The sequence below is a fragment of the Maylandia zebra genome, linkage group LG15, assembly GCF_041146795.1.
Source record: "Maylandia zebra isolate NMK-2024a linkage group LG15, Mzebra_GT3a, whole genome shotgun sequence".
NCBI lineage: Eukaryota > Metazoa > Chordata > Actinopteri > Cichliformes > Cichlidae > Maylandia > Maylandia zebra.
Window position 1 is genome coordinate 42,472,590 of NC_135181.1, and position 25,438 is coordinate 42,498,027.

At 41.9% G+C, this 25,438-nt stretch overlaps 1 protein-coding gene across 4 annotated transcripts; it reads left to right on the top strand.

Annotated features, from left to right (window-relative positions):
* Nucleotides 1–3,056: 3,056 nt before the first annotated feature.
* mlpha (melanophilin a) lies at nucleotides 3,057–19,615 on the top strand. 4 transcript variants are annotated; one of them, XM_076874523.1, is made up of 16 exons: nucleotides 3,057–3,132; nucleotides 4,542–4,655; nucleotides 6,916–7,137; nucleotides 7,261–7,373; nucleotides 7,481–7,525; nucleotides 12,417–12,475; nucleotides 12,563–12,652; nucleotides 12,724–12,826; nucleotides 13,346–13,539; nucleotides 13,792–13,875; nucleotides 13,960–14,196; nucleotides 15,244–15,414; nucleotides 15,972–16,133; nucleotides 16,298–16,354; nucleotides 16,735–16,777; nucleotides 16,927–19,615. In XM_076874523.1, the coding sequence occupies exons 2-16, from the start codon at nucleotides 4,546–4,548 to the stop codon at nucleotides 16,965–16,967; spliced, it is 1,731 nt and encodes a 576-aa protein (XP_076730638.1). In that variant the 5' UTR covers nucleotides 3,057–3,132; nucleotides 4,542–4,545; the 3' UTR covers nucleotides 16,968–19,615. The 4 variants fall into 4 exon arrangements, with proteins under 4 accessions (XP_076730638.1, XP_076730639.1, XP_004561629.2 ...); XM_076874524.1 differs by having other exon boundaries at nucleotides 16,930–19,615; XM_004561572.2 differs by lacking the exon at nucleotides 15,244–15,414.
* The last annotated feature ends 5,823 nt before the right edge of the window (nucleotides 19,616–25,438 follow it).

Below are 25,438 nucleotides of genomic sequence, written 5' to 3' on the forward strand. Positions count from 1 at the left end.
TCGTGTTTCAGCCGGTTATTTATACTACAGCAGGATCATTTAAATTAAATAGTTATATTTAAAGTACTTTTAATCTTAAAATAAATTAAAACATCTATGTTTTAAGTGTTTCCAGTACGATAATAAGACTGTTTTTAATGTTTAAATGTGTTTAGGTCACTGATTTTAAATCTTTATGAATCGTGTTGTGGGTTCATCCATCCATCCATCCATCCATTCACTTCCGTTTATCCTTTTCAGGGTTGCGGGGGGCGCTGGAGCCTATCCCAGCTGCCATAGGGCGAGAGGCGGGGTACCCCCTGGACAGGTCGCCAGTCTGTCGCAGGTGGTGTGAAGTGCAACTGCTATTGCATCATCTGTAGAGCTGCGCGGACCTCTCTGTTAACCCACGGCTTCTGGTTAGGGTAAGTTTGTACAACAGCCTGCAGTACGACGTCATTGATGCATTTAAGAATACTCAGCATAATTGTTGGTGTTGTTGTTCGCGGCAGTCCGGAAGACTTCCCAGTCTGTGATGCTAAAGCAGTGACGCATAAAGTCTGACAATAAACTTTTTACTGGGGAAAAAAGTTTCAATCAATCAATCAATCAATCAATCAATCAAGGCTTTATTCAGCACATGCAGGTTGGCCTGCAGTGAAATGGGACCCCCCCCCCCCCCCCCCCCGACCTTACACACACAACACAGACATCACATGGGGATACAGGTTGGAGATCGGTTGCAGTACAGAAATGTACACTACAATGGGAAAGTACAACAGCTCCCTGACCTGCACTCAATCTACAGCAGGCGGTGCTGGACCAAGGCCAGGAAGATCGTGAAGGACCTCAGCCATCCCAACAACAGACTGTTCTCTCTGCTGAGGTCAGGAAAGCGATTCCGCTCCCTGAAGACCAACACAGAGAGACTGAGGAGGAGCTTCTTCCCGCAGGCGATACGGTCTCTCAATCACACCACCACACAGTACTGACCCACACATATGGTTCTTACACACACACTGGACTTTCTGGACTTTGTTTCACTTCATCACTTAAATCACTTTAAGCATATTTGCACTGCACAAGACATAATGTGGATTGCACAACACTGGTCACTATATTCTTCATTTCCAGTTAATACTTGTACAGCTGCTGTTATTGTGTATATATTTATTTATATTTATATTTCTTCATACATTCTTAAATAGTTCGATATTGTGTATTTTGTTGTACAGTTATTTTATTTTCAACTTTAATTTATATATTTTATCTTATTCTTTCCCAGTTAAATTTACCCTTCATTCTAATTTGTGTTGTAGTTATTTCATTTTTAACCTTAATTTATATTTTATTCCTTCCTAGTAAAATTTACCCTTTTTTAATTTTTCATATTTATTTCCTATCTTATTCATAGCCTTTTCCTTTTTTGTTTTCTTTAGGTCACGAGCAGTTGTCCAAGCATTTCACTACATATCGTACTGTGTATGACTGTGTACGTGACAAATAAAATTTGAATTTGAATTTGAATTTGATTTGAATTTGATTTGAAAAAGAGACCTCTACCCATGCTGAGCTCCTGGGAGGACAGCATGAGAACAGGACGCAAAAAAACTCCTCTTCACAAAAAGCACATAAATGTCCACAGCACAACATTATAGAGCACATGACCAGCAACAGGGTTGGGTAGGGGATGAGGAGTAATCCGAGGCAAACACAGCAGCCATCCTGCCCAGCGCAACCATTCCCGCGTGGGCCCAGACCCGCCGTGTTCTCCAGGAGGGAACAAACATCGAAGGCGTTTGGAAAGGGAGGGGGGATGAGTGAGTGCCTATCAGTGTATGTGTGTCCAGAGTTCAGCTGAGACAGTGTCCTTCGCCCTGCCAGCCTAAGTAAACAGTCCTCCAGCCAACCCAGGTGGCCTTGCATGGGATGGGAAGAACAGTCTAAGCACAGTCGTTATCAGGGTGTTGTTGTTCAGCTCCAGACTTGAGCCCACAGCTGGCACTGAAGGGATAGCCGCATTATGATGGTGCTTTTTTCTTCTTTAGTGCGAACAACTCATGAGAATTTCAAGCTGTTTTTAACAGTCCGACACTGATCTCTCACTGGTTTCAATCCCAGTGTCAGCCTTGTGGGGGTTTGAACAGCTGGTTCCGCTTTCTTAATTCTTCGATAAGCCAGGGCCAAGCCAGCTCCGATAAGCCAGAACCCTGTTACCATGGTTCAGAATAGGTAGATATCTTCAGCGTCTTCCATTGACAGTCCCGCCAGACACACGATTCTCCATTGCTGCCACCCGTCCATCGTGTATCTGGCAGGGAAAGTACCTCCAGGAAACTCAGGCTCTCCCGAGCCCAGACTTCTCGTTGAGAAAAGGGTGTCAATAGCATTCAGGGACCAGTTGATTGAATCCATAATTCTCTTTTAGGTTTTAGAGAACAGACTGTGGACGAGTGTTCAGGGTAAAGTAACACAAAAAACACGAGACTAGTTGAGGGCATAAGAGTTAAGCAGGGAAAATAATGGAGAGGAGGAGAGGAGAAAAGTGCGACCACCTTCGCCGAGAGCCAAGAGAGAACACCTTGTGATTTTATGACATCATGTTATAAGACATTAAATTATTATCAACAACATTATCAGATTCTCTCCATATCATGTGTATTTATGGTTGTAAGTGGCTTACAGTCACATTTATTATTATTAAAGATAAATACGCTCAAGTTCATTCAGAATAAGTTGTTTTTGTATTTATTATATCTAGTATTAAGTCTTAATATCTAATGTGTGTTCAGTCATATCTTCGATATAAAAGTCTTCACTGAGCGTTTGATGATGTCAAATGATCTCAGGTCTCATGACCTGCTGTTGGACAAACTGAGCTTTGACTCTGAATGCTTCACACTTGTCACACTTTTAATTTCAGTTTGTGTCCCTGATGTTTGTCGTCTGCACTGTGGATGTCTGATTTCGTTTTTCAAAGTTTAGCCTGCAGATGTGTTACAGTGTGTGTGTGTGTGTGTGTGTGTGTGTGTGTGTGTGTGTGTGTGTGTGTGTGTGTGTCTGTGTCTGTGTCAAGAGGTGTCGTCATATGATCAGCTGAGGTTCTCAGTTCAGTTTCGCTCATCTCATCATTGAGCTGCAGACACACATCGGGTGAGTTTTTACTGTTTTTCACTGAATTTTAATCTCATTTATAAACTTTAAATTTAAACAAATTAGTTTTTAAATCTAATCTGAGCTTTGAATGAAGCCTCTGTTGCACACAACATATCACACAGCGCTCACTGAGTTGTCTTTATTTAACTTCATACTGCGGACAGACTTTTATTCTGAAGGCACATAAACAGTAAATTATTTTTTTAGCCTGGCTGACTTTTATTTGGAAAGTCTTTTATTGTAAATATTTTTGCAGATTGAGGTTTAAATTTAGTGAGAGTTTAGTCTGTGGGTGTGGTGACAGACCAGCAGCTGACACTGAACCATGTTCATCTCATATGTTTCAAAGTAAAAGACACTTCAGCAGCTGGACATCCTCAAATCTGATCATTTATAATTGGAGCAAAAATCAAGCTTAATCTTTTTGAAATTGTGAGTTGTGTCAACAAAAAATACATTTTCTTTTATGGGTTTTTAAAAAAAATTTTAATTAAAAAACAAACCAAATACTTATGGAAAAAATAACAATACACATTCAAGAGAAAACTTTAAAGTAGTTATTCTAATTTTTGATTTTTACTTTATTTTGTTTATTATTTTACAGCAGGGGTGCCAGAAGCTTTATAGCTTCTAAAATGATCAGGTCCAAATGATCTGCCTACTTTAAAAAATGCTCAATACATAGTTATACATATATTTAATTAAACAATATATGTCATGTGATCTGCCCATGATACCTTTGTGAGCTGCGGGTGGATCGACAGACTCGGAGGTGTTTGTGGATTTATTATCATTGTTTTTCTAATAATTATATTTTTTCATATCAGTTTGATGATGTTGATGTTCTTTTGCCTCAAAGTATTTCTAAATTTATGTTTAAATATTAAAGACTTACTGTGGCTGGCCAGGCAAAATATTTTACTTCTGATATATTATAGCTTTTTCATAAATATATTGGGGGTTTTCCTGAAAAAATATGTTGCTTTAAAATATTTCCAGCTTCTTGCTTTAATAGGAATTTACTATTTATTTATTAAGATATCTTTTTCAAATTTCTCATTATATTGAATTATAAAACCTTCATTTTGTTTGTCTAAAATGTGTTATCACAAAATCTGGTTCTAAAGATTTGTTAAGTGAAAAGTTTTTTTAATCTGAAAACTTTTGTCTTTTTCATGCTTTTATTATCAAAGTATTATATATGCACTATATTTTTCTAAAATATTTTATTCATTACTTCAAGTATTTCTAGAATATCCTTACATTCTAACAAGTTATACAACTTAAAAAAAAGAAAACCTTGTTACTAAAAGCAGAGGACCAACAACGAAACCCTGAAGAACAACTGCCACCTCATATGACTGTTTGATTGATTGTTTTTTTGATTGATTGAGTGATTCCTTTAGTGTCATGGAGCATAAGCTGGATCTTTCCCGTCTAACGGATGAAGAGGCCAAACATGTTTGGGAAGTGATTCAACGAGATTTCAACCTCCGCAAGAAAGAAGAAGAGAGACTCAGGTACTCGTTCCCACACTCAGAGTTTTCATGTACAAATATCAGAAACATTACTAAAGTTTCAGGGTGTTTTTCAAACTGAAGCTGAAATATCAGCATTAATAATAGCACACAGAAAATTCTTGCTGCAGAAATACAACAAAATAAATAAAAAAATGCTTTGAAGCTTCTACACATTTTAATGGAAGTTTGAATATTGTTTGTATTCAGTGTTATTAAAAATTGGGCAAAAAACGGGCAAATCAAAAATCAATCAATGTACAAAGAATCAGAGAGTGAATTAAGTCCTTTTTAAAACTGATTAAGCATCAAATATGTTGTCAGGTTAGTGAAACAAAAGTAAACACAGTAAAAACAAACAAACTGAAATGATCTTCAGACATTCCCTCAGTGAATTTTGAGCTGTTTTTGGCATGCTTTCCTCTCAGAGTTGCTATTTTTAAGTCTTGGATCAGGGGACTCCAGGCCTCGAGGGCCAGTGTCCTGCAGGTTTTAGATCTCACCCTGGGTCAACACACCTAAATCAAATGATTAGTTCATTAACAGGCTTCTGGAGAACCCCAAGACATGTTGAGGAGGTCATTTAGCTATTTAAATCAGCTGTGTTGGATCAAGGACACATCTAAAACCTGCAGGACACCGGCCCTCGAGGCCTGGAGTCCACTACCTGTATCTTAGATAAACCCCAGACTTTCCCAGACTTTCTCTCTGTGACTCTGAAGCTAAACTTTGTGTGAGTCCTGGAGTTTGAACCGTTTTCGTTCATGTGAAGTTTGCAGGAATTCCAGCGTGAAAGACGTTGTTGTTGTTGCACTCGATCACGCCCCGGTCACACGGAGTTGCCTCACAAAGACGCTCTGTGTCTCCTCCAAACACTCCAACTCCCATCAGCCCCCGGGGGGAGGGAGCAGCCTCACAGGGACTCATGACTGGAGAGAAATCATCAGGAACATGTTGTCATCTTCATCCTTTAACAAGCATACAAAACAAACCGAGAAATCAATAAAAACTGATCAGAATTCAACATTTAAAACTATGAAAGAAGCCAAAATGAAATCTGTAAGAAGACTTTTTTTATACTGTGGACTGATAAACTGGACAGGTGAGGAGTTCAGACTCTTGGGAGGGATTTGGACTAGAGTTCAAAAGGAGCACACTGCCAGCTCCTACCAGGAGGAGCAGGCCTGATGTAAATCCGGGACAGCAGGAGAGATTAGATCCTTGGGCTGGCCTGGGAAGGCCTCTGTGTTACTCCAGATAAGCTAGTGGTTGGTGGTTGCAGAGAGGGAGGTCTCTCTCCATTCCTGTCCCTGTGACCCATTGCCAGATAAACAGATCTGACTTGCAGTTGTGGTCGTCACATACTCTGAAGGTTTTTGTGGCTCAGCCCCTCCATGGTTCTCAGTCTGAGGCTGGTGGGCCTCCATGTGGACATTACTAAAGGGATGGATCACAAGAAGCAGGGAGAACACACGATTCATTCAGAGCCAATTATTGAGGGGCTGTGGGTGAGTCACAGATTGGTCATTTATCTTCTTTATGACTGCTGTTCCCTCTCTTCTCTGTGAAAATGTAAAGAACCGAAGTCTCACGTTGTTTTTTTTATCAGTTTAATAATTAATACCTTCATCCAACAGTCCATGGTAGCTCCATCTCCAGAGGGAATCAGCTCCTTGGTTCTGGTTCGTCTTCCTTTGTTTTTTATTCTACCTGTCAGCGAGGTTCAAGGTTTCTATAAGATCACCTGGAGTGGAATTTGAGTTGTTGTTTGCACCTTGTGATCTGGACCTTTGGATATTTGGCATCAGCCGACCTTTCCCGTTTTTGTGGAGCATGCTGCTGAGGTTTGATCCTTTGGTGCTTTACTCTGATCACGAGCCTGACTGAATAAAGATAGGCACAAACCAAACATAGCCAAACATCTCAAACACAGATTTACCTACTCTTTGTCCTGGAAAGCAAATCCATCACCACACTGTTCTTGAGAAACGAAATGTCAATGCCTTTGTTTCTAGTGTTTGATCTTCCAGATCTTCATCATCAGGTCTTCCTTCAGATCCTCAAAATTCCTCAAGAAGTTCTCTGTTATGGTTTTAGTTGTTTGTGCATTCCTTGGATTGGTCAGAGTGTTCTAATTTTATGAAATCTATGTTCATTTGTTATATTTGTTTAGGGAGCTGGAGCTATTTTTGGTGAAGTTTCCAAACCTCAAGGTCTCTACTCCATGATAAACTCGGGGACTATCTTTTCATGTCTTTTGCAGTGAGCTGAAGAGTAAGATTGAGAAGGAGGACTCAAAACGAGAACTGCTGGGCTCTCAGAGCAACTTGTCCGACTCGCTTTGTATCCGCTGCCTGCAGCCCTTCAAGTTCCTGGTGAACAGCAAACGCCAGTGTCTGGACTGTCGCATGTACACCTGCAAGTCCTGCAGCCGCTACAACAAGAAGGAGCACGGCTGGGTGTGCGACAACTGCCGCATGAACAGGTGAGCCTCCGGCAGCGGAGAGCACTGCGTCAGCGTAAGCTCAGAGTTATTTGGTGGTCATGGTAGTTTCTTTTATGGTAGATGTTTATCATATTCTCTATATTCTGCACTTGTGTTGTTCAGGGTGCTCAAGATCGGGACTCTGGGCTGGTACCATGACAACGTGAGAAACCGTTTCAAACGCTTTGGTAGTGCCAAAGTGATGAGGTCATTGTACAAGAGGCTGAACGGAGAAGGTGAGTTTGCCTTATGTTAAAGAATTCAGAGATAATGAGTCAACTGTGAGCTTTTTAGGGTTTTATTGAAGTTACACGCTAACAGACAACTTGTGTTGGTGCTTCAGGTGGGCGTGATGATGACACGCAGAGTATGCCGGATGTCCACAGTCGTGAGTTTCTTAAATGTTTTACTATTAATAGATTTTAATTGGAAATTTTCTTCCCATTTACCATGCTATTTATATGTTACTGTCAAATGTTCCTGGTAATTAGGGTTAGGGGTTAGTATGTAATGTAAATATGTAAGAAAAATTGTGTATGTTTCTTTTCCGTGTCCTGTGTACTGTTTGTTTGTATATTTGTCTTTTTGGCTGCTGTTACAACCAAATTTCCCCTTGTGGGACAATTAAAGGATTATTCTATTCTATTCTATTCTAATTATGGGCAAAGGTTCAAATTAATCATGTAAAGGTAACAGCTGCTGGTCCAAAGCTAAGACTCACCAAACGTCACCGGGACTTAGCCAATCAAAAGAACATACGCTCAAAGGCTTAGAGTAGAGAGTAGAGTACCAGAAAGTACAACGACTACCAGAAAATTAGAGGTCATCCAGGTCTTTAAGACATTCCTGCAGTTTAACAACCGTATTTTCCGCACTATAAGGGGCACTTAAAATCGTTTATTTTCTCAACAATCAACAGTGTGCCTTATAATCCGGTGCACCTTATATATGAATTCTGGTTGTGCTTACTGACCTCAAACCCATTTTATGTGGTACACAGCACTCAAAAATCTGTCAAAAGTGTTTTAGTGGCGATCGTGGCTCAAGAGTTGGGAGTTCGCCTTGTAATCGGAAGGTTGCCAGTTGGAGCCCCGGCTCGGACAGTCTCGGTCGTTGTGTCCTTGGGGACACTACACCTGTTGCCTACTGGTGGTAGTCAGAGGGCCCGGTGGCGCCAGTGTCCGGCAGCCTCGCCGGGTGGATGACTGCTTGTGTAAAGCGCTTTGGGGTCCTTAGGGACTAGTAAAGCGCTATACAAATACAGGCCATTTTAGTATGACTTTGGTAAGCTACGAAGCCACACCGCTTGATGTATTACAGCTACAGTAGTCAGGAGCCTCACGGGGTAATCTGGGTCCAAAACTACAGTAATTGGTGTGTGTTATCTGGCTTATAGATAATGTTGTGTGTGATCTGCATAGCAGTGAAAATACATGTCTATTCACACGTACAGTGGGATGCAAAAGTTTAGGCAAACTTGTTAATAGTCATTATTTTCCTGTATAAATCGTTGGTTGTTACAATAAAAAAAATGTCTGTTAAACATATCATATAGGAGACACACACAGTGATATTTGAGAAGTGAGATTAAGTTTATTGGATTTACAGAAAGTGTGCAATAATCGTTTAAACAAAATCAGGCAGGTGCATAAATTTGGGCACTGTTGTCATTTTATTGATTCCAAAACCTGTAGAACTAATTATTGTAACTGAAATTGGCTCGGTAAGCTCAGTGACCCCTGACCTACATACACAGGTGAATCCAATAATGAGAAAGAGTATTTAAGGGGGTCAATTATAAGTTTCCCTCATCTTTCAATTTTCTCTGAAGAGTAGCAACATGGGGGTCTCAAAACAACTCACAAATGACCGGAAGACAAAGATTGTTCACCATCATGGTTTAGGGGAAGGATACAGAAAGCTGCCTCAGAGATTTAAGCTGTCTGTCTCCACAGTTAGGAACATATTGAGACAATGGAAGACCACAGGCTCAGTTCAAATTAAGGCTCAAAGTGGCAGACCAAAAAAAATCTCGGATAGACAGAAGCAACGGTGAGAACAGTCAGAGTCGACCCACAGACCTGCACCAAAGACCTGCAACATCATCTTGCAGCAGATGGAGTCACTGTGCATCGTTCAACCATTCGGCACACTTTACACAAGGAGATGCTGTATGTGAGAGTGATGCAGAGGAAGCCTTTTCTCCGCCCAAAGCACAAACAGAGCCGCTTGAAGTTTGCTAAAGCACATTTGGACAAGCCAGCTTCATTCTGGAATAAGGTGCTGTGGACTGATGAAACTAAAACTGAGTTATTTGGGCATAACAAAGGCCGTTATGCATGGAGGAAAAAGAGCACAGCATTCCCAGAAAAACACCTGCTGCCTACAGCAACATATGGTGGTGGTTCCATCATGCTGTGGGGCTGTGTGGCCAGTGCAGGGACTGGGAATCTTGTCAAAGTTGAGGGACACATGGATTCCACTCACTATCAGCAGATTCTGAAGACCAATGTCCAGGAATCAGTGACAAAGCTGAAGCTGCGCCGGGGCTGGATCTTTCAACGAGACAACGAAACACTGCTCAAAATCCACTAAGGCATTCATGCAGAGGAACAAGTACAACGTTCTGGAAAGGCCATCTCAGTCCAGACCTGAATATTATTGAAAATCTGTGGTGTGAGTTATAGAGAGCTGTCCATGCTCGGAAGCCATCAAACCTGAATGAACTAGAGAAAAGAGGAATGGTCCAAAATACCTTCAACCACAATCCAGACTCTGATTGTTGGACAACATCTTCCACCCCATGCATGAGACTCTGACAGCACTGAGCAGCTCCTTCACTGGCTGCAGCACCCACGATGTGGAACGGAGAGATTTCACAGGTCTTTCCTCCCCACTGCTGTCAGACTCCACAACAAAGACTTCAACTGATTAAACACATCCACACATGTGCAATAGCAATAACACTAAGTACAATACTCTTTCTGGCATCGTTGTATTATACTCATACAGGGAGTGCAGAAATATTAGGCAAGTTGTATTTTTGAGGAATAATTTTATTATTGAACAACAACCATGTTCTCAATGAACCCAAAAAACTCATTAATATCAAAGCTGAATGTTTTTGGAAGTAGTTTTTAGTTTGTTTTTAGTTTTAGCTATTTTAGGGGGATATCTGTGTGTGCAGGTGACTATTACTGTGCATAATTATTAGGCAACTTAACAAAAAACAAATATATACCCATTTCAACTATTTATTTTTACCAGTGAAACCAATATAACATCTCCACATTCACAAATATACATTTCTGACATTCAAAAACAAAACAAAAACAAATCAGCGACCAATATAGCCACCTTTCTTTGCAAGGACACTCAAAAGCCTGCCATCCATGGATTCTGTCAGTGTTTTGATCTGTTTACCATCAACATTGCGTGCAGCAGCAACCACAGCCTCCCAGACACTGTTCAGAGAGGTGTACTGTTTTCCCTCCTTGTAAATCTCACATTTGATGATGGACCACAGGTTCTCAATGGGGTTCAGATCAGGTGAACAAGGTGGCCATGTCATTAGTTTTTCTTCTTTTATACCCTTTCTTGCCAGCCACGCTGTGGAGTACTTGGACGCGTGTGATGGAGCATTGTCCTGCATGAAAATCATGTTTTTCTTGAAGGATACAGACTTCTTCCTGTACCACTGCTTGAAGAAGGTGTCTTCCAGAAACTGGCAGTAGGACTGGGAGTTGAGCTTGACTCCATCCTCAACCCGAAAAGGCCCCACAAGCTCATCTTTGATGATACCAGCCCAAACCAGTACTCCACCTCCACCTTGCTGGCGTCTGAGTCGGACTGGAGCTCTCTGCCCTTTACCAATCCAGCCACGGGCCCATCCATCTGGCCCATCAAGACTCACTCTCATTTCATCAGTCCATAAAACCAGTCTTGAGATATTTCTTGGCCCAGTCTTGACGTTTCAGCTTGTGTGTCTTGTTCAGTGGTGGTCGTCTTTCAGCCTTTCTTACCTTGGCCATGTCTCTGAATATTGCACACCTTGTGCTTTTGGGCACTCCAGTGATGTTGCAGCTCTGAAATATGGCCAAACTGGTGGCAAGTGGCATCTTGGCAGCTGCACGCTTGACTTTTCTCAGTTCATGGGCAGTTATTTGGCGCCTTAGTTTTTCCACATGCTTCTTGCCACCCTCTTGACTATTTTGAATGAAATGCTTGATTGTTCGATGATCACGCTTCAGAAGCTTTGCAATTTTGAGACTGCTGCATCCCTCTGCAAGATATCTCACTATTTTTGACTTTTCTGAGCCTGTCAAGTCCTTCTTTTGACCCATTTTGCCAAAGGAAAGGACGTTGCCTAATAATTATGCACACCTGATATAGGGTGTTGATGTCATTAGACCACACCCCTTCTCATTACAGAGATGCACATCACCTAATATGCTTAATTGGTAGTAGGCTTTCGAGCCTATGCAGCTTGGAGTAAGACAACATGCATGAAGAGGATGATGTGGACAAAATACTCATTTGCCTAATAATTCTGCACTCCCTGTATTGTATATAGCATTTGTATTCTATTTTATTCGATTGTATATAGTATTTTATTTTAATTTATTTTCTTCTATTCTATTGTGTACAGTATCTTATGAATATATTATTCCAGTGTTTTTTTCTTCTAATTTTTCTATGCAACTTTGCACTGTCCACTGCTGTAACAAAACAAATTTCCCACGCGTGGGACTAATAAAGGTTATCTTATCTTATGTTATTGGAACCTGCAGGAAGCGCTTAGAGGCTGTAATTTCTGCAAAAGGTGGATCTACTAAATATTGATTTCATTTCTTTTTTTGTGGTGCCCAAATTTATGCACCTGCCTGTTTTGTTTAAACAATTATTGCACACTTTCTGTAAATCCAATAAACTTCATTTCACTTCTCAAATATCACTGTGTGTGTCTCCTATATGATATGTTTAACTGACATTTTTATTGTAACAACCAACGATTTATACAGGAAAATAATGACTATTAACAAGGTTGCCCAAACTTTTGCATCCCACTGTATACTGTGAATAGATTTGCTCCTAGTAAAGAACCTTGTGGAACTCCATAGTTAACCATGTGGTATACATACAAATGTGTACACATTAATAATGATTTGCTTTTTTATAAAGCACTGTTCAAAATTAGCTGTGGAATCAAATGGTTCAAAAGGAGCATCATCTAAAACTAAAACTGGACAGAATAATGACAAAACATGTTGCATTTTCAGACGCGTATAATGGCAATGAGGATGATCAAGGAGAATTCGAGGGTCAGCGCTACAAAGTGGTAATAAACATAAAAGTGATAAAGATGTGATTCTACATCTGTTTTATGAAATAATCCACATTCAGGCGTAACGTGATGTGTTTTCAGATGAGGAAGAACAAACGTCTGCTGTCTGTTCATCCTATGGACTTTGACAATGAGGATTATCTGCCTCACTCACGGCGTCCGTCTGTACAGGTAAGTCAAAGTTATGAAAAGCAAACATACAAAAGAGATCTAAAACCATGTGTGTAACTTTGGATTCACAGCAGCAGCAGGATGATCGGTACTATAGGAATGACGTGGACTACGACCATTACAGCCACAGAGGAAACCGCAGGAAGAGCCTGGACCGATATGCCATGAGACCTGGTCAGTATACCAGCATACCAGTCTTCCAGCAACATGATGCAGGTCCCAAAATACACAACCAATTTCACATGTCCAACAAAATAAACTGTTTAAACCACTGTGGTCTATATGGGGGTTACTGGGGCCCACAGAATCTGTCCACCATGATTTACCTTCCCACAGAAAACTTCTGGGAGTAACTCTATGGAAATGCGGGAATTAATGGAAATGCTGTTTGTCCTGTAGCTGTTTTCACTGGGGCTCCACCTGCTGTCTGTTGGAGGAATCACAGCTTTTGTTTCACAGATTTATCACATCAAACAGATGCCTTCAAAACAAGCCTGTGAGACTGGATAACTAATTGCAAATTTTACTTATTATCAGGTTTAGAAAAAATTTCTACTTTGGATGTCCGACATGCTGCTTTTTATTTCCAACATGTACATTTACCTGAATGTTTTTACCTACCTGTCCATCTTTGTAGATCTGCATCCACCTGGGTGTTTTTGTGTGTCCATGTTTACCTGTGTTTGTTATCAGATGACAACGGAGAGAATCGGATGGTCCGGACTCGTTCTCTGTCCAAGATTACCTCGTCGGTGGCTCGGCAGCAGTACATTGACACATCAGACGAGGAGGAGTACCAGAGGTACCCGCAGATGTACCAACAACCACCCCACCGCCGAAGGGGCAGTAGAACCTCCTCCCAGGAGAACCTGGGACAAGCCCCGCCGGTAAGGACAATCAACCAGTCACTTTAAGTTAAATTTTGGTGGCATAAACATTGGATTTTCTTCTCTTGATTCTTGGAAAACCTGTTTTAATTCTATGTTTTGCCTTTTTTTCTTCTTCATGGTATTTTGTACAAAAAGTTTCAGTCCGTATAATCTCAGCCATAAAGAACCAGGAGATATTGTTAACTGACACGGAGTCTTTTTGTCATACAAAATCATCTCCTTGGTGTTCATGTTGATTTTACATTGCAGATAAATGAACTGAGCAAACGAATGTTGGCCATCGAGAGTCTGCTGAGCCGCCTGGAGGAAAAGATTACACCTGGTGTAAACGAGGTGAGATGCGATGATGATGTGGGATAATGTGAGATCATTTCCTGAAACCAGTCGGTACAAACATTCTGTAACTTTGTTTTACAGCAGGCATCAAATCCATCAGCTCAGAATGAGGAGGAGAAACTGAGAAGGAAGCTTAGTGAGCTGGCGGGGAACCTGAGCGATAAGGGCCCGTCATCGGACGACGAAGCTGGGAAGAAGTCCTTTTCTGTGGGTAAAGGTTTGGCCGGACTGAAGGGTGGCCCAGCAATCGCTCTGAACTCCCGGAAGAACAAAGAACTGAGCTCATCCAGTGATGAGATGCCCACTGAGGCTCAAAAGGTAGGAAGACTGATTCAGTCCACTGTTTACAGAATTAATTGAATTCCAACCCATAAATCCAGAGAATGGGAACCTGGAGGTTTCTCAGACCACCAGTGGATCCGATGTTATAAAAAGCTTACTTTTGGATCAGTGCACAATCATTTAATGGCAAATTCGTTTTTAACATTGTTTTCAAAGAACAAAATAAAGTCTAAAAGGTTTTTTAACTCTTTATTTTGTCCGATGTCTCATAAACATCCAGGTTCCCACGTGTGATACATTCAGTGCTTCTACAGCATGGCTTGGCTTCTCCCCAAAAACGCTGTTTTACTCCATCTATAACGGGTCTGAACACCATGTTTCTTGTTCATTCTCATGTTTTTGTCCTCATCCACTCCTGAAAATACTGAACGTTTCTCTAAACTTCTCATTGGTTTTCTTATTCCATCTGTGACAAAAAAATAATAATGAGAAATGAGGTGTGGTTCCTGTCCTAGTAAATTCACATCTACAGACTAGATGTCCAGTGACCTCCTTATGGAGGAGAACTCTTTCTGATGCATCACGGACTAGTCCTCACTAACCTGCTGCCTCCTGCATTGACTAACAGCCGTCTGTTAGGTTACTGTTACTGTGAAGCTCAGCAGCTACCTGCCTGGACCACATGACCCCTCACCTGTACAGGTGTTCACCTAAAAACTAAACCTCTGCTCAGTCATGTGACACCAAACAGAGGGAGAAATCTGTAAAAGCACTGAGTGTTGGGAAACCTCTTCGTCTGCCTCTGAATCATAGCTGGGGAATCAGCAGCATAGTTTTTAACACTGTAGTCAGGTCTGTCTGAAACACATGCCACCATTTTAGGAACAAAAGGTGTGCACCACATTTAAAAGTAGAAAGTTTTTTTTATGTGCAGAGTCCTTTTTAATCGCAACATGACCTCCCAGAGACACAAGTCAGACACAAGAAATGCTGTGGTGCTGTGGGGCATCCAGCCCGGTAGCTGCTGCAGGATGGGATGTTGTTTTCCAGCTGCTAACATCTGTCCCTCTACATGGCTTTCAGAGATCGACTGCCGCCGCCCTCTGTGACCTCACCACTGAGGTCCTGAGAACCATTAATGCCACAGAAAACGCTATGGTCGAGTACGGCCTCTCAGAGCCGATCGACAGGTCCCACTTAGTAGGCACTGACGTAAAGCAGGCCGATGATGCGTTCAGGGAACTTGAGGAAAATGTAAGCCTCCAACATGAACTGCACACCTCATTGTCCCTGAAACCCAACCCTCTACCTCGTCCGAAGCATGACGGAAATGTCTGGACTGGCTTTAACCTTCCCGGCTGTTGTGTGTCCGTCCATCAGCGACAGGGCTGGTGTCGGTCAAACACACTGGGTCCAGTCTCAGTCCAGTTTGAGTCCAGTTACAGCAGTTCTAGATTTAGGAAAAGGTTACGTGATCATTTGAAACATGCCCCAGAACAGTTGGTAAAACCAGGTCGATGCTCATTATTGTTCAATAGCCTTAAAGCTATCAGTAAAAATGACCCGTTAGGAGAATGTGTACAATATAAGGGATTTGTTCTAGTTTCATCATCAGGTCATAATGTCATGACTGAACTCTACATCCTCTGATGAGACCAGGTCTTCTCCTGTTACCTGTTCAGTGATTGAGTCAGTCAGAGAACCAGTGTGTTTCACTGATGCTCAGGCCTGTCTTCATCATCATCACCATCATTCTCAGTGGTCTGGAGGCGTGTCAGCTGACCCAGGGGTCTGTCCTGTTACCTGTTTAGGTGTACATCACGGCCGGTCAGTCCTACGAGCTGGAGTCGAAGCTGCGGCGGCTCGAGCAGAGTGCCAAGAATCAGTTTGGAGGGGCGACGGACTCGGAGCTGTCTGACCTTGAGGACGTGGTGGCACTGACCGCCGCCAGAGTCCAGAGTGCTGAGAGCGAGGTGGGTCAATGGCTCTGGATGGACATGGTCATGTTTACGCGGTGTCTAGGAACAAAATGGCTGATGCTGGAATAAACACAAATTTCTTACAGGAAGCTTTTCAAGTCTTCCTGTTTTTAATAAGCAAACTCAACAGTTTCCCTTCATGTTTGTTCCATCTGCAGGTCTCTGATATTGAGAGTAAAATCGCTGCTCTGAGCGCCGCCGGATCCAAGAAGAAGGTCAGTGTGTGAGGAAATGATGTCAAGGTTACATTAACGTGTGCTCACTCACAGGAACAAATAAAAAAGTTATCGGGCTTCAGCTGTTAGACGGTCATCACTTTTCTAGTGTAACCTTTTTGAAGGGAAACTCAGAGCATAGACTGGACTGAGTTACTGAAGAGAAATAATGGCACTGGATATCGGTACCCATCCCTAATTTTAACATGGGAGTATATGAGGACTGAGTCACTGCTGGAGCCTCTAGTGGACACCAGAGGAACTGCAGGTTTTGGTTTTCAGAGGTAGACGGTTGACTGGATGCCATGTTAGCTGCGTGGAAACAGTTTCTTTCTAACATCACTCAGGACTAAGTTAAAAACTTCCATGTTTCTTTGCAGGTTTCAGGAACTCAGAGAAAAAAGTCGACTCAGGATTTTCAGAGTAAGAAACACACTCACGTTGCTTTCTGCACGTTTAAAGTGAAGAAGCTGAAACATGTTACAGTCACGTTCCAGGCCATGACATTACAAAGTTGTGATGCGTGTTCGTTAACAGCGAAGAACCGTGTTAATGAGCATTTCTTGTTTCAGAAGCTAACGGCACTCAGTGGAAATCCAGCAACATGTTCTGAAGCAGAAACAGACCTTCAGCAGCTGCTGCTTGCTCCTCTTCGTCATGAAGCCTTCATCATAGAGCAACTCAAAGAGCAACTTTTATCTGTAACTGCTGCTGCTTATGTGTTAGAAACATAACCCATGATTACAGCTGGTAGATTTAGACAAAATATGAGAAAACGTGAAAAAGTACGTACCAAACTAAATGAGTATTCAAATGTACAGTCATTACAATATTTTTTGAAGCTCAGAGGCAGCTGGAGAGAATTACATGGGAATGAAGTAACATGAAAATGTTTAAAAATGTATAAATCCAAAATATTTCGTTTTAACACTGACAAAGTTTCGGCTTGTCTCAGCAACGCAAAGCCCCCAGCATCCGACATCAGCATGGAGGAGAGGAAGGCACTCACATCACTTAGTGATGACAACAAAATCATCATCCTTCCGGCAGACAAGGGCAGGTGCACAGTATTGCTAAACCAGAAAGACTGTCATGAGAAAATTTTGTTACTACTCAGTGACAAAAATACTTATGAGCCCCTGAAACGAGGCCCATGAAGTGGACTGTCTGTCTGAAGCAGTTAGAACAAGACGATGCTATGGACTTGATCTCATACCACAGGCTGTACCCAGGGTAATCAACACCAAGTCTGTATGGTTTACCGAAGATACATGAACAGGATGCACCTTTAAGACCGATTGTCTGTATGATCAACTCGGTCACCTATAACAACCCAAAGTTTCTGACTTCGATCCTCAACCCGCTGGTAGGCAGCTCTGAACACCACATCCAGAACACCTTGGAGTTTGTTGAGAAGGTGAGAGATGTCATTATGGAGGCAGATGAAACCATGGTCTCGTACGATGTTACATCTCTTTTCACTTGCATCCCAGTCACGGAAGCGTTGGAGGTAGTAAGAGATTACAGGATGACACCAACCTTAGCAACAGGACCACTCTCAGCATCAGGGATCATATTTTCCACATATTTCACATACAAGGGTCAGTGTGCCATGGGTTCCCCAGTTTCACCCGCTGTGGCCAATTTGTACATGGAAGAAGTGGAAAAGAGGGCTTTGCTATCCTACCCTGGAACACCACCAAGTCATTGGTTCAGGCATGTGGATGACACCTGGGTGAAAATCAAATTTCAGGACGTACCACAATTCATGTATCACATTAACTCGGTGGACCGACACATCAAATTCACCAGGGAGGATATGAAAAGTGGCAGGTTAGCCTTCTTAGACTGTGACATTTCCATCAGTAATGGGGGACATCTAAAAGCTAAAGTGTACCGGAAACCTACGCGTAGGGATCAGTATGGCGCGATATGGCAGCCTCGCTTCTGTCAGTCTGCCCCAGGGCAGCTGTAGCTACAACTGTAGCTGCCTCCACCAGTGTGTGAATGTGAGAGTGAATGAATAGTGGCATTGTAAAGCGCTTTGGGTGCCTTGAAAAGCACTATATAAATCCAATCCATTATCTAAGGTTTGACTCTCATCATCCACTGGAGCACAAACTGGGTGTCATCAGGACGCTACAACACAGAGCGAACACCATCCCCACAGACACAGCAGTCAGGGAAGCAGAAGAACATCACATCAAGAAGGCGCTGAGTAGATGTGGTTATCCTAGCTGGACATTTGTCAAAGCTGGGACGGCACCGAAAGAAAGCTCCAGCCAATCCAGGAGAGAAGGGCAATCAGTGCCTAAGCAAAAACCTGTAGTGATCCCGTACGTGTCAGGAGTATCAGAACAACTGAGACACTTTTTTTCTAAACACCGGGTCTCTGTGGCTTTTAAACCCCAAAACATGCTGCACCAAAAATTGGTCCACCCCAACGATCGGTCCTCCAACTCAAACAGAGTAACATAGTGTACGCTGTTAAGTGCCAGGAGGATTGCCAGGACTTATACATCGTGGAAACCAGACACCCTCTGGCGAAGCGGATGGCACAACACTGAAGAGCCACCTAGTCAGGGCAAGACTCTGCAGTCTAGTCACACCTACAGGCCAGTGGACACTCTTTCAATGATGAGGATGTACAGATCCTGGACAGGGAGGAACGCTGGTTTGAGGGCGGAGTCAAGGAGGCCATTTACGTGAAAAGGGAAAGACCATCTCTGAATTGAGGAGGGGCCTAAGGGTCACCATCTTACAATGCTGTGATTGCAGCCATTCCCCAATTCTCTGTGAATGGTACTAATGGCCATTGATCAGTGGGCTTTGATCAATGCTCATGAGTATTTGCATATTAATGATCAAGGAACTGACTTCCCAGCCCATTGTTCCTTCAGTGGGCTGGTTTCAGTCATTATGCAAATGTCCTGTTTATAAGATTGAAACCTGCAGTCAGCTGAGACTGAAGAAGTCACTTGGATGAAACATTTCTCCCACTGAAAAAGTCCAGATGAACAGAATCAACTTTTGGTGACTGACAGAAGACAGATATAAAAACTTTATTTCAAAATAAAATCTATTAACTTTAAAACCATTTCTAAACGTAATCTCCTCTGACGCAATTTGATTGGCTCAGACAGACAATTCACTTTTTACTTTTATGTTTAATTCTGGCACCACTGAGCTTCTATAGACTTTGGTCAGCTGTTTATTAAACTTGTGTTTGTATCACTGCTGATACGATCAATAAATTTTAAAATCAAACCCTGTTCTTATTTGATCCATGTATTGATTTTATGGATGAATGGTACTGATCATCAGAACTGATCACATTTAGAGTTTAACATATTTAGTTTCTTTGATTATTGATAACATTGATCTGCATTTGCCTTTGTGATCCATAAAACATCAAATCAATTCTGCATTTTTAACTTATTTCATATATTCATGAGAAAATTACAGGATTCTTTACCATCAGTGTGTTCAGCCTTGAGATTACTGAAGCAGTCCATCCTCTGACCAGCAGGGGGCGATAATTCCTGCAAAGGAGGGTGGATTCTACATAAAGGAGAAGTGGACTATCTAATCCATAGAGGGCACTTTGTAGCTCCTTTTATACGAGCTCACAGTGTGTCCAAGTACTTAGAGTGTCTAGTTACTGGCTAATGACATCAGGCAAACCCATGAAACACTCCAAATTCACTCAGCTCCAATAAAAGTGTTAAATGTACACACGTCATGAAAAAGAGCATTTACGAGCTAAGTTAGAGGCTAGCAGAAAGTTAGCTAGCTAGCTTGTAAAGATGAAGATGAACCATGTTGTGACTGAAGGTGTTGTGATATTTTGATACCATGGTAGCATTTACAGGATATTGTTTTATTGTGATATTATACAGAAAAGAGTTACTCAATAAGGCCCATTTAATAGTTGTTTTTCTCTTTCTCTCTGACCCAAGAATTGATGTGTAAGACTCACAGGCTGGTACCCCAAGGTCGAAAACACCACAGAGACGAGACCACTTCCTTACTCCCATCCTCCCTTCCTTATCTTTTAGAAAAGAGCCAGGTGGTTTGTTTCAGAATTCACTAATGAAAGAACTCTGTATTCTATGTCTAGGAGTGTATTTTGCTGGGATGATCATAAATTGTAGCTGAACTGATAAACTACACACAGGATACTTCTTTGCTCACAAGGCAGGAAGACGTTTCCTTATTTGGTCTGTACCGGTTTGAACTGAGAACTTGCTGACACACGAACCTTTTTTTTCTCTATATAAGCTGTTGTATACTTAATAAACCTTTGAGTCGATTTGGGAAGACAACCTGAAGCAGTCTGTGTTTCCTTGTTCTCCCAAGCTGCTCCCGACGTCGTAACTAACCCAGCTGAATGGCATACCTGAGTGTTACTTTGAATAATTAGGAATCTTATAAGGAAAGGACAAAACTCTGCTTATCGCTCGTGCCTTGGAGGGAAAACCGGGATGGACATTTTTTCCTTCAATTTGGCGTCAGAAGTGGGATGGACTGACAGAAGGTAAATATGCGTCTTTCATATTTATATAAAGACCGTATTATACCTCTCTCAGTGATCGATCCATAAAAAAACGGGATATGCTGACGAAGTTTCACTTAGTGATCCAGAGAGATACACTGACGACTTCCTCAGTCCCCGAATAAAGTAAATTAACCCTTGTGTGGTGTTGGTGGACCCGCTCAGAAAGACACAGGAAGTTGCCTGTTGTCTTGAAACGTACGTTAAAAAGTGAGAAGTTGCTCACTCAGAGTTAAGTGAGAAGTTGCTCACTCAGAGAAAGCTAGTAAATAATTAAATTTAATTTTGTTAAAAAAAAAAAAAAAAAAAAAAAAAACGAAAGAAAACTGAAAACGGGTCTCACAGACCCGATTACCATACAAGGGTTAAAAGCAGTAAATTAAAAGCAGAAAGACACAGGGAGTTGCCTGTTGTTTTGCGAGAAGTTGCTCGTTAAGCGAGAAGTTGCTCGCTAAGTGAGAGTTGCTCACACAAACAAAAAATTGCTAGCAATAAATTTAAAGTAACCTCAGCTGTGCCGCAGCGAAAATACTAACATAAATCCTTCAAGCGTGTAAACCCCTCTGGAAATCACTGAACATGAGTCAGAATTATTCAAAGACCACAGACAGGTCCGATAAAAAAATCTAAAGTACCTGTAAAACCAAAAATTAATAAAATACAAAATAAAGTCTCAAATAACGGCTCAGTACAACTCCCATTTCCGGTTACGTGTAACCCACGTCCACGAATCGGCGAAGACTTCCATGATTACGTATCCAGAACATGCGGAAGTTCTTATGTGACTGACTTTGTTTACAACTTACGGACTGTAAGTTCAATGCATTCTAATTTATTTCTGGAGCCTTATCCCGAACGATTATCGCCAGAAAACAGGTCAGTAGAAATGTTGAATACCATTTGCGATAAGAAAAGTAGTCTGCTTAAAAAGTCCTGTAGAAAATACATGATAGAATGCCGCGACGTGATACATCAAATGTTACCACTATGGAAAAAGGGACCGGAACCAGGTGTAGATGCTTTAACATCAAATAAAACTAGTGCAGGCTCTAGCAAAGAACATAAACCTACCGCAGGAAAAGCTAGTCTTGCATGTTCAGCCGTTCAGCCTACAGCCCCACCTCATTACGATGAGACCGAATTAATAGTCGCTGTAGCAGCTGCACGTAAACAATGTCAGCATTCTGATCCAACCAGCTCAAAAGAAAGCGACGAAAAATCTGAATCACATGCAACGGATCTTAGCCATCTCTTTAAACAGGATCAGGAAAAACAATATATACGCCGCAAGGAAGAATTAGCAGAACATAAAAAAAAAGAGAAAAACTTTTGAAAGAAGAATGTGAGGAACTTATGAAAAACAATTTAGACGACTATGAAGAAAAACTTTTGCATCAGGCAGTGTCCATGATAGACACCCACATGAAACGCCACGATATCGTAGCTAGAGGTTTAGAGGTAGCTAAAGAAATACCTGTTACCCGAACTTTAATAAAGACTTATCTAAAAGGAAAAAAGGAAAAACAAAGCCAGGATGACAAAGGTCCTTACGCCAACACTCGCGGTAGTAAACAAACAGAACCAAAATCTAGTGACGTCAATGACACTTACCCCTTTATGATAATAGGAGATCAGTGTTGTATTCAGCCCCCTAAAATCTCAGAATTAGTGACAACTATTAAAGAGCTTCCCGATCCTCTTAAAAATCCTACAGCCTTTGTCTCTGCACTACAGAGAAGTACCAGATATCACCATTTGGGTGGTCCGGATTACAGGTACATATTGTGTCAATGCATTCCTGGAGTAACCAAGTCACAACTCATAAGAGAGATAGGTGAATTAGACCCAAAGCACGATAAAGCATCCACAACTGCAGAGTTTTTGTGGGTAAATAATGACAAAGTCGCCGATTTCTTTAAGAATCTAAAGAAATTCCTGCTCACAATGTCCAGAGACAAAATTGACTTAAATGCAGTAACTATGTGTAAACAGAAGCCTGATGAATCTATCCTAGTATTCATAAAACGCTTTATGCACTGTTGGACAAGCTAGAGGTGCAAATTTAGCTCAGTTTTCCAGCAGCCGCAGACACCCAGAGCAAAAATGAATTTGTGTATTTCATTTAACATAAAGGGTGAAATGTTTGCTGACACTGATAACAGCTTATGTTTTTTCTGCCCTATGTACCGACATGATGGAGAAGGAACATCCTCTGTGTCAGCTGGACCCTCAGCAGAGAATGAACTCAACATCCTTTTTGTCCGGTACTCTATGTCACACACTGTGCCAAAAACAACGTGTACAGACGCCACTACCAGGTAATCCCATGACTGGGAGCCACACTTTTGTTTCTCTAAGGTCAAACAGTGATTTTGTCACATAACTCAGACATAGTTTATGACATAACTACACCATGTCGTCACATAGATCTAACCTAACCTATCCACTGTACTATTTCTGCAGTTACATTGCCAGCTGAATACCAGAATATGACATTGTGGTCTAAAAGTGAGAATGATATAGGATTTATTGACTGCATACCTTATCACGTACACCTATTAAAACACAACAAGCCAGTATATGTCAAGCAACATCCCATTTCTGCCGAAAAAGCCGCAGCCCTAGATGTCATGATGGGAGATTTATTGACTACAGGAGTAATAAAGCCCACACTCCTGTCAATCCTGTGCCAAAGCCTAACAAACCTGGCGTATGGCGTTTCATACAAGACTTAAGGCAAATTAATGCAGTCAACATTCCTCTGCCACCTCTCGTTTCAGATGTTCACAGCATATTGACATGCATTGCATACACATTTTACCGTGGTGGATTTATGCTCCGCTCCTTTTTCTCAGTACCTGTGCATGAAGACACACAGCCGTTATTTGCATTCACACATAGAAATAAGCAGTACACTTGGACTCGTTTGCCCCAAGGCATGATAGACAGCTCTGCTGCTTTCTCAATGGTGCTTCACTCCTCCAGGGCTGCACCCTGATCCACATGTGGATGACCTCCTCCTCTGTGCTGAAAGTGAAAAACTATGTCAAACTGCTACACACATGCTTCTCCAGCACCTCCAAAAGACTGGCCACAAAGCATCAGCAAAGAAAATGCAGTACTGTCAGACTTCTGTTCAATATTTGGGATTCACACTGTCTCACGGAAAACGTTCCATGACTGCAGACAGGGTCAAAGCTGTGACCTCCGTCCCTCGGCCCACTACACAGAAGGAAATGTTGTCCTTCCTGGGCATGGTGAACTATTGCAGACAGTGGATACCAGACTGTTCTTTTCATGACCACATTCTGCGTGACTGTTGTAAAAAAGACAAGCCTCCTCGAATACTGTGATCCACAGAAATGACTGCCTCTTTCAATGCATTAAAGGGAGTGCTGACCTCCGCCACTCAAAGGTGCTGCCTGAATTGTTCAGGGAATGCCGGCCTGCCTGAGGGCAGTAGCAGCTTGCTCTATCATGATAAGGGACTGCGAGAAGCTCACACTCTCACATGACACTATTCTACACACCAATCACCAGGTCACGACCATTCTAGCAAACATAACTACACAACATATGCAAATCTCACTATAAAAGCGAGCAGCACACCCAATTCGCCAGCACATTTATTGATCCTATGCTGTGTTCTTCTGACCGACAGGATGGCTCAGACAGGCTTGACGATCATGACTGCATGACACGTATACAGGAATCCACAGCACCACGTCCAGATTTAGAGCAAACACCTATCCCAGACTCAGCCACGGTTTATGTGGACGGGTCCTGTTCAAGGCCGAGTGACAACTCATTTCTTTGTGGCTATTCAGTGGTAACAGTGCCTGACATCATACTAGAGGCTCACTCATTACCATTTCACTCAGCACAAAAAGCAGAGCTCATGGCTTTAATACGCGCCTGTGAGCTACATTTGGATAAGCGTATGACAATTTACGCAGACAGCCGCTATGCATTTGGCGTTGTGCATGACTTTGGCACATTGTGGAGACAGAGAGGATTTAGATCTGCTGATGGAAAATAAATTGCTAAATTCTGATTTTGTTCAAAGACTTTTTCAGGCTATACAGCTACCATCGGCCGTTGCAGTTGTAAAAAACGAAAGGACACAGTACAGCTGACACAGACGAAGCAACAGGTAATGCCTTAGCAGACGTGACAGCCAAGGCTGCAGCTGCATCACAGCTCCCACCTCCGCAGGAAGTATTATCTGTGCCCCTACAGCTGCCACTTGTTACACTCCCAGACTATTTAGACACAAATGTTGATTTAAAATTCATACAAGAGCAAGCCTCTGCATGTGATTACACCTATTGGGAGAATAATGACTGTACCTTAGATGACAGGGATGGCCTATATAAAAACCTTGAGGGTTTGATTGCCCTCCCATCTTCCCTGCTGCCAGTCCTTGTCCGACATTTTCACGGTGTGAGTCATGTCGGACAAAGAGGGGTAATAGGGGCAATAAAATCAAGATTTGTAATTGAGAAAACATCACATGCAGTAAAAAGCAT

Excerpts from the sequence above, each read along its gene's own strand:
- mlpha (XM_076874523.1), top strand. The coding sequence starts at position 4,546 with ATGGAGCATAAGCTGGATCTTTCCCGTCTAACGGATGAAGAGGCCAAA. Across the intron at positions 12,476-12,562 it reads AGGGTCAGCGCTACAAAGTG|ATGAGGAAGAACAAACGTCT; the intron begins GTAATAAACATA and ends ATGTGTTTTCAG. Across the intron at positions 16,355-16,734 it reads CCGCCGGATCCAAGAAGAAG|GTTTCAGGAACTCAGAGAAA; the intron begins GTCAGTGTGTGA and ends GTTTCTTTGCAG.